This window comes from Berghia stephanieae, chromosome 11, assembly GCF_034508935.2.
Source record: "Berghia stephanieae isolate SIO BIC M18660-M18661 chromosome 11, UCSD_Bste_1.3, whole genome shotgun sequence".
Taxonomy (NCBI): domain Eukaryota; kingdom Metazoa; phylum Mollusca; class Gastropoda; order Nudibranchia; family Aeolidiidae; genus Berghia; species Berghia stephanieae.
The window spans coordinates 10046257-10058121 of NC_088370.1; the positions used below are offsets into that span (position 1 = coordinate 10046257).

General features: G+C 40.9%; 1 protein-coding gene across 1 annotated transcript in view; it reads right to left on the bottom strand.

Moving 5' to 3' along the window:
• Positions 1-5970: 5970 nt before the first annotated feature.
• Positions 5971-11865, bottom strand: part of LOC144956327 (uncharacterized) — a 16189-nt gene continuing 10294 nt past the window's right edge. Inside the window, exons 8-10 of the mRNA XM_078886824.1 lie at positions 10942-11289; positions 7673-7861; positions 5971-6530 (exon numbers count right to left, since the gene is read on the bottom strand). Coding sequence (XP_078742950.1) covers positions 6445-6530; positions 7673-7861; positions 10942-11289 — 623 coding nt within the window. The 3' untranslated portion in view covers positions 5971-6444. The remainder of the gene's footprint in view (positions 6531-7672; positions 7862-10941; positions 11290-11865) is intronic.

The window sequence follows — 11865 nt, forward strand, 5'->3', positions numbered from 1 at the left end:
ACCCGAGGTTGACACCATTGGGAAGTGAACCTGGAACTGTGTGACATGAACACAATTGGGGATTGGAACCAGGACTATGGGAGGTTGACACAATTTTGGATGAACCTGGGACTATGCGAGGTTGACACCAATAATTGAGAGTGATCCCGAGACTACCTGAGGTTGACACTATTGGGAAATGAACCTGGACTGTTGGAGGTGAACACAAGTGTGGATTGAGCCTGGGACTAGGGGAGGTGGACACAAGTGTGGAATAAACCTGGGACTATTTGAGGTGGATACCAGTAGAGAGTGAACCCGGGACTATGGGGAGTGAACACAATTTGTGATTGAACCCGGGACTAGAGGAGGTGGACACAAATGGAGAGTAAACCTAGGACTGTGGAAGGTAGACCTCAGTGGGGAATAAACCTGGGACTATGGGAGGTGGATATCAATAGTGAGTGAATCCGGGAGTATGGGAGGTCGACACAATAGGGGAATGAACCCGGGACTATAGGAGGTTGACACCAATGGAGAGTGATCCCGAGACTATCCGAGGTTGACACCATTGGGAAGTGAATCTGGGACTATGGGAGGTGGACACCAGTGGGGATTCAACCCGGGGCTAGGAGATTTGGGCACCAGTGGGGAATGAACCAGAGACTATGGGAGGCGGGAACTAGTGGGGAGTGAACCAGAGACTATGGGAGGCGGGCACATGTGGGGAGTGAACCACAGACTATGGGTGGTGTGCACCTGTGGGGAGTGAACCAGAGACTATGGGAGGTGTGCACCAGTGGGGAGTGAACCAGAGACTATGGGAGGTGTGCACTAGTGTGGAGTGAACCAGAGACTATGGGAGGCCGGCACCAGTAGGCAGTGAACCAGAGACTATGGGAGGAGGGCACCAGTGAGGACTGAAGCAGAGACTATGGGAGGAGGGCACCAGTGAGGACTGAAGCAGAGACTATGGGAGGGGGGGGGCACCATTTGGGAGTGAACCAGAGACTATGGGAGGAGGGTACCAGTGGGGAGTGAAATAGAGACTATGGGAGGGGGGGGGCACCATTTGGGAGTGAACCAGAGACTATGAGCACCAGTGGGGAGTGAACCAGAGACTATGGGAGGCGGGCACCAGTGGGGAGTGAACCAGAGACTATGGGAGGTGGGCACTAGTGTGGATTGAGCCTGGGGCTAGGGGAGGTGGACACAAGTGTGGAATAAACCTGGGACTATTTGAGGTGGATACTAGTAGGGAGTGAACCCGGGAGTATGGGGAGTGAACACAATTTGTGATTGAACCCGGGACTAGAGGAGGTGGACACAAATGGAGAGTAAACCTAGGACTGTGGAAGGTAGACCTCAGTGGGGAATAAACCTGGGACTATGGGAGGTCGATATCAATAAGGAGTGAATCCGGGAGTATTGGAGGTCGACACAATAGGGGAATGAACCCGGGACTATGGGAGGTTGACACCAATGGAGAGTGATCCGAGACTACCCGAGGTTGACACCATTGGGAAGTGAACCTGGGACTATGGGAGGTGGACACCAGTGGAAATGCAATCCGGGGCTAGGAGATTTGGGCACCAGTGGGGAATGAACCATAGACTATGGGAGGCAGGCACCAGTGGGGAGTGAACCAGAGACTATGGGAGGTGGGAACCAGTGGGGAGTGAACTAGAGATTATGGGAGGTGTGCACCTGTGGGGAATGAACCAGAGACTATGGGAGGCGGGAACTAGTGGGGAGTGAACCAGAGACTATGGGAGGTGGGAACCAGTGGGGAGTGAACTAGAGATTATGGGAGGTGTGCACCTGTGGGGAGTGAACCAGAGACTATGGGAGGTGTGCACCAGTGGGGAGTGAACCAGAGACTATGGGAGGTGTGCACCAGTGGGGAGTGAACCAGAGACTATGGGAGGTGGGCACTAGTGGGGAGTGAACCAGAGACTATGGGAGGCCGGCACCAGTAAGCAGTGAACCAGAGACTATGGGAGGCCGGCACCAGTAGGCAGTGAACCAGAGACTATGGGAGGAGGGCACCAGTGAGGACTGAAGCAGAGACTATGGGAGGCGGGCACTAATGGGGAGTGAACCAGAGACTATGGGAGGTAGGCACTAATGGGAGATGAACCAGAGACTATGGGAGGCGGGCACCAGTGAGGACTGAAGCAGAGACTATGGGAGGTGGGCACTAATGGGGAGTGAACCAGAGACTATGGGAGGCGGGCACCAGTGAGGACTGAAGCAGAGACTATGGGAGGTGGGCACTAATGGGGAGTGAACCAGAGACTATGGGAGGCGGGCACCAGTGAGGACTGAAGCAGAGACTATGGGAGGTGGGCACTAATGGGGAGTGAACCAGAGACTATGGGAGGCGGGCACCAGTGAGGACTGAACCAGAGACTATGGGAGGCGGGCACCAGTGAGGACTGAACCAGAGACTATGGGAGGCGGCCACCAGTGGGGAGTGAACCAGAGACTATGGGAGGCCAGCACCAGTGAGGACTGAACCAGAGACTATGGGAGGCGGGCACCAGTGAGGACTGAACCAGAGACTATGGGAGGAGGGCACCAGTGAGGACTGAACCAGAGACTATGGGAGGTGGGCACTAATGGGGAGTGAACCAGAGACTATGGGAGGTAGGCACTAATGGGGAGTGAACCAGAGACTATGGGAGGTGTGCACTAGTGGGGAGTGAACCAGAGACTATGGGAGGCGGGCACCAGTGGGGAGTGAAATAGAGACTATGGGAGGGGGGGGGGGGCACCATTTGGGAGTGAACCAGAGACTATGGGAGGAGGGTACCATTGAGGACTGAACCAGAGACTATGGGAGGTGGGCACCAGTGGGGACTGAACCAGAGACTATGAGCACCAGTGGGGAGTGAACCAGAGACCATGGGAGGCGGACACCAGTGGGGAGTGAACCGAACACCCACCAATAGATGTGAATAAAACCAAATCGTCCAAAAATAAAAAGAGAAATCATTCTTAGTCATGACACCCATGGTGACGGAGTTTATCCCAGTTTCTGTATCGTGAAATAGACAGTAGTATTTTATTATTACCCTGGGAATGTGTAAAAGATCCTGGCCCAAAAATCCAAATCAACAGAGAAAAAAAACAACACATTTGTGGACAGAAGATCCTACCAGTAGCCCAGATAAAACACTCCCAACTTCAGGTCAGGAATGATGAGGCTGAGTAAGTCAAAAAATTGTTGATCTTAAAGAAAATCTGAGGAGAACGGTAGAGGCTGCCTGAAGCCTGGAATCATGAAAATACTAACGAAAGAGTGAAAATGGAGAGGCGTCGGATGGGAACAATACAGACAATGGACGTTTCGCGTACAAAACCTTCGTCTGAACAACAATTTGTTTATTGTTGAGAAGAAATGGCTTTTCGGACAGAAATTCATTTTATACCTGAGTGTGGTGAGAGAATTTGAGTTGAGACAATTGTCTAAGGATTCAACATAGCGTTGCTGACAACAGAATTCGAACCAAGCCCTGGAAGACAGAAGGCGAGTGTCATACTACAAGACGACAAGGCCACACGATAGAAAGTTAGAGATCAGCGTCAACGAAATATCAAATAACAATAAATCATGAAATAGAAGCGATTATTTATTCTACAAAAGGCGATGAATGAAACAAAAGGACGAATGAGATATTTTGTCCAATGTGTTTCATTCATTGTGTTTTGTTGATGAAGGGGAACCCCGAAATGTCCACAATGTCTTCGTTCAATAAATTGATGCTTTCATTTCATTACTTACTGTTATTTTCTCTTTCGAGCTTCAACAGCAACATTTCCATTAAGAAATATCAAAAGAAGACAGATGTATGTAGTCCCTGATAGCTACAAGGCCAACGAAACCGGAGTAAATATAGCGTTAATCAGACAGTTGCAATTACTTGCTACCCGTTTGATAGGACATTCTATTAATCTAATATCAAAAGAAGTGAGTAGTCCCTCAGAGCCACAAGGCCCACGGAACCGGAGTAAATATAACGTTAATCAGACAGTTGCAATTACTGGCTACCCTTAGGATAGGACGCTCGCTAATCTATTGCTGAGTTATTTCAGTAGATTAACAAACCCAGCTACCCAATTATTGCTGGGTGGACAGCAGCGGAGAGGGGTCAGATATAAAAATCTTGACCAGTACAGATGTGTAAGTTCCAAGAACAATCTGTTCATGTGTACAGTCAACTAGTCATACGTTGTCACCCTTGAGCTTTTAACATGAGCTTTTATATAGCGCAATATCCACTAAACATGCTCAAAGCGCTTTACAAGGAGTTCCTGACAAACAGCAACACGTAACACGTAGAACGAGGCATGGCGCCTGTAAGGCGATATTATTAACATTTATTTTTTTCCGATAGAGACAATGGCCAGGTACTAATTACACCTGAGTTCGATGAGAGAATATGAGTAAAGAGCCATTTCCAAGGAATCAAGTATGCGCCGAGCGAAGCTCGAACCCAGGACCCCCACCCCCGATCCAAATGCCAGTGTCATACCACAAGACTACATAACATTGGATAGAAGAGAAAGAATGCAACATAGAAGGAACAATTCTGTCTTTGATCATTTTATCCAGAAAATTCTCAACCCAAATGTCAATAAATCATTGTTGCTCTCAACTTCAAGTGTCTTGACCCCGAGAGGTCAAAAGAGGTTTCAGGCAAGGTGAAGGTCGTCACAACTCATTGATATTTGGAGTAAAAATATTGCTGTCCAAATGAAACAAAGTCATCATCCTCTTTGAAATATCAGATCAAAACTCATTATTTTTAATAAAATGTTTATTTCAAACCAGAAGACAATGGACATTCACATGATAAAAAAAATGATAAATTAAGGAGCATCCACTGGTCTAAGATAAAGAACTGAACACACGTGTATGAAAAGTGCCAGACAAAGACAGAAAGAAATATAGAAGGAAAAAAACCCGGTCGATGTTGACTCAATTTTTGGGATGTTTTTCTTGTATTTTTCTTTCTTGCTTTGTCTGGCACCTTTCATAGACACATGTTCAGTTCTTTATCTTATTCAAATAAAACAACTTTAGTAATATACACGGTAAAACTATTTACAAAATCTTTACAGAAAATTATTTTGTCATTGAAAATATCTCATTAGAACTGATAAATAACACTGTAAAAGACTACATACTATAAATCACTGACATTGAATATATCTCATTAGAACTGATAAATAACACTGTAAAAGACTACACAATATAAATCACTGTGGTCTGTTTAAATATGTTTGTTTGTAACTGATATAATTTTTTGTTGTCTGTGATTGGTTATTGTTTCTTTTTATAATGATATATGAATATTGATATGTTGATTGTTGTTTATTATTGTTTTTTATTGTTTTGCTATTTTTCTGATAAATTCCATTTGTTTGTGATTAAGTCTTTTTCGTTCTGAAATGTAAATTGACAGCTTTGAATATATATTTTGTTATTTATTTTGCTTATAAATTTCACTTTTATCTAATAACAATAGTTATAGTACTAGTAATCGTTTTTGACCACAAAATGGAACATATTTACGGGTTTACATTATCCAACAAATTATAATCAACATTAATAGAAATGTGTGGATCTTCTAATAATATGATCTCATAACAAATTTACTTCACAATGCACACAGACATCTTTACAATTTAATACAACAGGGAACATAATGCTTTAATGCATTGAAAATAAGACTGATTTCAAATGTATCCACAGTTACTAAGTTACTCACTTGAACTACTCACGCACTCCCCTTTGAATACAATTTCTTTTATATATCAATCCTCTATTTCACATCTCTCTCTCTCTCTCTCTCTCTCTCTCTCTCTCTCTCTCTCTCTCTCTCTCACTCACTCACTCACTCTCTCTTTCTCCATCTCTCTCTCATTCTATTTATCTATATATATATATATATCTATCTATCTATCTATCTATCTATCTATCTATCTAAATATCTACCTATCTCTCACTCTCTCTTTCTCTCCCTTTATATCCCAAACTCTCACTATTCCTCTTTCTTAATCTCTTCAACACACACACACACACACACACACACACACACACACACACACACACATTGATAATAAATAAAATATCGACAGATAAAGAACATTTAAAACACACACGGCTGTTTTAAGCATATTTTCAATTCTTTTTTAGTATGCTTATTTTATCTCCAGCTTCTGTTCATAAAAATGTTTTAGAATCGGTGTGTTTATGTGTGTTTTTGTGTTCATGTGTGTTGTGTTGTATTGTGTGTGTGTGTGTGTGTTTGCCTGTTCACAAGAATATGAAATCAGTTCCTTACAAAGTTCTTAAGAAATATTTTCAATCTATTTCAAAGTTTTCTCGGATTCCTTTCAAGTTTTAATCTTGTGAATTCCATAGACGTCAAGGGGATCAGTTTGGTTTCTTCTCATTCACGAGTTATATCCCTTTGGTGTGATGTCTTTGTTGTGACGATCGAGGGGAGAGCGAAAAGTTTCTCTTGAAGTCTCGGGATTGTCTGAAATATACACAAAAATGAGATGGAATTTACGTAATAAGTTAGGTTGAGGACGGTCAAGATGGTGATAAGATGATCACGGTTGTGGTGGTGGTGGTGGTGGTGGTGGTGGTGTTGTTGGTGGTGGTGGTGGTGGTTGGTGGTGTGTGTGGTGTTGGTGTGGTTGGTGTGGTGGTGGTGGTGTGTGTGGTGGTGGTGTGTGGTGGTGTGGTGTTGGTGTGTGGTGTGTTGGTGGTGTTGGTGTGTGGTGTGGTGTGGTGTTGGTGGTGGTGGTGTGGTGTGGTGTTGGTGTTGGTGGTGTGGTGGTGGTGGTGGTGGTGGTGGTGTGGTGTGTGGTGGTGGTGTTGGTGGTGGTGGTGGTGGTGGTGGTGGTGGTGGTGGTGGTGTGTGGTGGTGGTGGTGGTGTGGTGGTGGTGGTGTGTGGTAGTGTGGTGGTGGTGGTGGTGGTGGTGTGTGGTGGTGGATGTGTGAGATGGTGTGTATGATGGGTGATGGAAATGATGATGAGATGATGATGATGATGATGATGATGATGATGATGATGATGATGATGATATAAGGATGATGATGATGATGATGATGATGATGATGATGATGATGATGATGATGATGATGAGATGATGATGAGATGATGTAGGGGTGGTGTGATGATAAGCCATGAACTAAAAAGAGAGTGTTGATCATGCCTACTTGAAATGTTAACAATTCATAGTTTTTAGACCAAAAAGTAGTGGTCGCTCTAATTAACTTTATAAAACAACAATTTACTCTCAGAATGATTGAATAACACTTAAAAATCCTGAAAATGATTGAGTCTGACATCAACTTTCATTTTCAATGACATAGAGATGCTCATCAAGTTATGAAGTTGGAGCCAAATTTTCTGAATTTTACAAATTTTTCGTAACGACTATAAATTGTATGCGTTTGGCTAAGAAACTCACAACATTGTCATCCGGAAGTATAACGGACCAAGACACAAACTAGGTGTAACGTTTATAATCTGGTTAATACAGTTTAGTGAGAGTTACTCATAAACGCAGATGGCAAAAAGCAATAACAAAGACCTGAGTGACGTCAACGTCGTTCTATTTATAGGAATGCATGAAAAAGGAAAGTAACGACACTATTTTTATCCTTACCTCTAGAGAGTTCCTGGGACTTTTTGGGTATTTTGAAAGACTTGAGGGAAGTCTTGAATGCTTCAGAGGTGATCAGTCCATTCGTTTTAGCCATTCCACGTGTGGCTTTATTTGTAGTCAGATGTCTTTTTGGTGTCACTCTTCGTGTTTTACTCAAAGGTTTCTCCTGGTTTTCTTTGGGGAATCGTTCTGGAAAATAATCAAATTATGTCGATGTAAAGTTAAGGATTGAATACTAAAAAAATGTTCAATCATAGAAATAGAGACATGATCTATTGATAAATTTAGATTATAATGCAGTTACTTATATAAATGTTAGATGTAATATTTTAGAGTCTGGGAGGTGGAGGACGAGGAGGTTGGGGAAGAGGAAGAGGAGATTGGGACAGGAAAAGGAGGAGGAAGAGGAGATTGGGGAGGAAGAGGAGGTTATGGAGATGGAGGTGGAGGAGGGGGATAGGAGACAGAGTTTGAGGAAGGGAGAAGGAGGAGGAAGAGATGGAGGTGGTTGAGGAGGAGGAGGAGGAGGAGATATAGTTGGAGATAGGGAAGAAGGAGGAGGAGGAAGATGAGTTAGAGGTGGAGGAAGGAGGAGGAGGAGGAGGAGGAGGAGAGGAGGCGAAGATGGAGGCGGAAAAGGAGGAGGAGGAGGAGATAAAGGTGGAGGTAGAGGAGAATGAGGAGGAGGAAAATGATATAGAGGTGGAGGTGGAGGTGGAGATGAAGGGGGAAGTGGAGGAGATGGAGGTGGAGGAGGATGTTGTGCAGGTCGAGGAGTGAGAGGAGAGACAGATAGATTTAAAATGATTCTGACGAGAACTGAACATAAACAGGAGAGTGACGATAAGCATCAATAATGAAAGACTTGGAAATGAAATAGGACGTGTGACTACGATAGCATTCTGACATATGGGCATAGAGTTTTACATGATAACTGATAATGATGTGACTACGATAGCATTCTGACATATGGGCATAGAGTTTTACATCATAACTGATAATGATGTAACTACGATAGCATTCTGACATATGGCCATAGAGTTTTACATGATAACTGATAATGATGTGACTACGATAGCATTCTGACATATGGCCATAGAGTTTTACATGATAACTGATAATGATGTAACTACGATAGCATTCTGACATATGGCCATAGAGTTTTACATGATAACTGATAATGATGTGACTACGATAGCATTCTGACATATGGCCATAGAGTTTTACATGATAACTGATAATGATGTGACTACGATAGCATTCTGACATATGGCCATAGAGTTTTACATGATAAATGATAATGATGTAACTACGATAGCATTCTGACATATGGCCATAGAGTTTTACATGATAACTGATAATGATGTGACTACGATAGCATTCTGACATATGGCCATAGAGTTTTACATGATAAATGATAATGATGTGACTACGATAGCATTCTGACATATGGGCATAGAGTTTTACATGATAACTGATAATGATGTAACTACGATAGCATTCTGACATATGGGCATAGAGTTTTACATGATAAATGATAATGATGTGACTACGATAGCATTCTGACATATGGCCATAGAGTTTTACATGATAACTGATAATGATGTAACTACGATAGCATTCTGACATATGGCCATAGAGTTTTACATGATAACTGATAATGATGTGACTACGATAGCATTCTGACATATGGCCATAGAGTTTTACATGATAACTGATAATGATGTAACTACGATAGCATTCTGACATATGGCCATAGAGTTTTACATGATAACTGATAATGATGTGACTACGATAGCATTCTGACATATGGCCATAGAGTTTTACATGATAACTGATAATGATGTGACTACGATAGCATTCTGACATATGGCCATAGAGTTTTACATGATAAATGATAATGATGTAACTACGATAGCATTCTGACATATGGCCATAGAGTTTTACATGATAACTGATAATGATGTGACTACGATAGCATTCTGACATATGGGCCATAGAGTTTTACATGATAACTGATAATGATGTGACTACGATAGCATTCTGACATATGGCCATAGAGTTTTACATGATAAATGATAATGATGTAACTACGATAGCATTCTGACATATGGGCATAGAGTTTTACATCATAACTGATAATGATGTAACTACGATAGCATTCTGACATATGGGCATAGAGTTTTACATCATAACTGATAATGATGTAACTACGATAGCATTCTGACATATGGGCATAGAGTTTTACATCATAACTGATAATGATATAACTACGATAGCATTCTGACATATGGGCATAGAGTTTTACATCATAACTGATAATGATATAACTACGATAGCATTCTGACATATGGGCATAGAGTTTTACATCATAACTGATAATGATATAACTACGATAGCATTCTGACATATGGGCATAGAGTTTTACATCATAACTGATAATGATATAACTACGATAGCATTCTGACATATGGGCATAGAGTTTTACATCATAACTGATAATGATGTGACTACGATAGCATTCTGACATATGGGCATAGAGTTTTACATCATAACTGATAATGATATAACTACGATAGCATTCTGACATATGGGCATAGAGTTTTACATGATAACTGATAATGATGTGACTACGATAGCATTCTGACATATGGGCATAGAGTTTTACATCATAACTGATAATGATAGAATAAGTGTTAATTTATTTTATTTTTGTTTGTTTGTTTGGGGTTTTATTTAGAGTTAATTTCTTTCGTTCCTTTTTATGGCAAAAAGGTAGGAATAACAAAATAAATTACAAGTCGGAGAAGGTAAAATTTAAAAAAAACCTAAGCAAATCTCTTCTCACTAACTGAATATAACACTAAATTCTACACATTTGATTTGCTTTATGTCTATAGAATCACAAAGCAATATTTAATTCTATTCAGTTTTACTAATAGGCTTTCATCAATATTTCATATCATTTGATGGAAACATAAACTATAGTGGTAAGTAAAGAAAGTCGAACTTTATAACACCAAATCATATTCCTCCCCCCCCCCCCCCCCCCAAAAAAAAAAAAAAAGAAAAAAAAACACACAAAAAAACACACACAAAAAAAACAAACAAACAAACAAAAAAAACAAAAAACAAACAAAAAACAAACAAACAAAATACTAATACTAAATAAAAAGATCAAAAAGATAAAGATAATTTTCAACAAGAATTATTTACAAAAATAAATCAAACCAACTTTTATTTGCTGCTATAATTGAAGCCAAATTTACCTTGCGATTCCTTACTTCTTTTTGATGACTTTTTCTTGATGTGTTGACTTTGTTTGTTATCATTAAACTTCTTTATCTCCTTTTGCTCACGTTCTGATGTTAATGTTGGTGTTTCTTTATTTATGTCAATATGTGTGTCATCATTCTGTGTGTCAGATACGTTGAATATCACTTCTTTTAAAGTACTCCTCTGTTTGATCTCTTGTTGATAAGTTTGTATTTCATCCGTGTCATTATTTTTGGAGGGTGTATCGCTGTGATCAGTTGTGGCGTTTTTGTTTATTGACAACTCGTTGTTCGAATCCCTTGTATGTTCGGAAGATGCAGTATTCTCAATTAATGCATTTTCTGTTGACAAAATAGATGATTGACTAATTAGACATTTCATAAGACTTAAGTCTGGACACATGACATGATATTTCAAAATTATTATGCATTTGTATATAAGATTTCAACGATTTGCCCATGCCTCGCGTTCTTTGTGACGCTTATCTATTTGAAATCCTTGTAGGTCATATATAAAGACAGAATATCGTAAAGTATAAGTCCACCGTGAGGATCATTTTCCGTACTACCTGTATTATAATCATTGTCACGGTCAGGTACACATTGACACCTGAGTCGAAAAAAGAAACGAATGCAAAGTGCTTTACCATAGGACAAAAAGATGACAAAAAGGGATAAATACGTATTAAGAAATATAAGAGGATAAAAGCATAGAAAATAAAGGAAAAGGTGGGGGCATGAAAGAGAGAGAGAGAGAGAGAGAGAGAGAGAGAGAGAGAGAGAGAGAGAGAGAGAGAGAAGGACGGGGTGGAGAAAAGACAAGGACGACAGCAATGAAGATATAAAAATGGGAGAATAATAAAATATTGACAGGCTAGAGGTGGAGACAAAATGAAGGGAGTCGAAGAAAAGGAATTG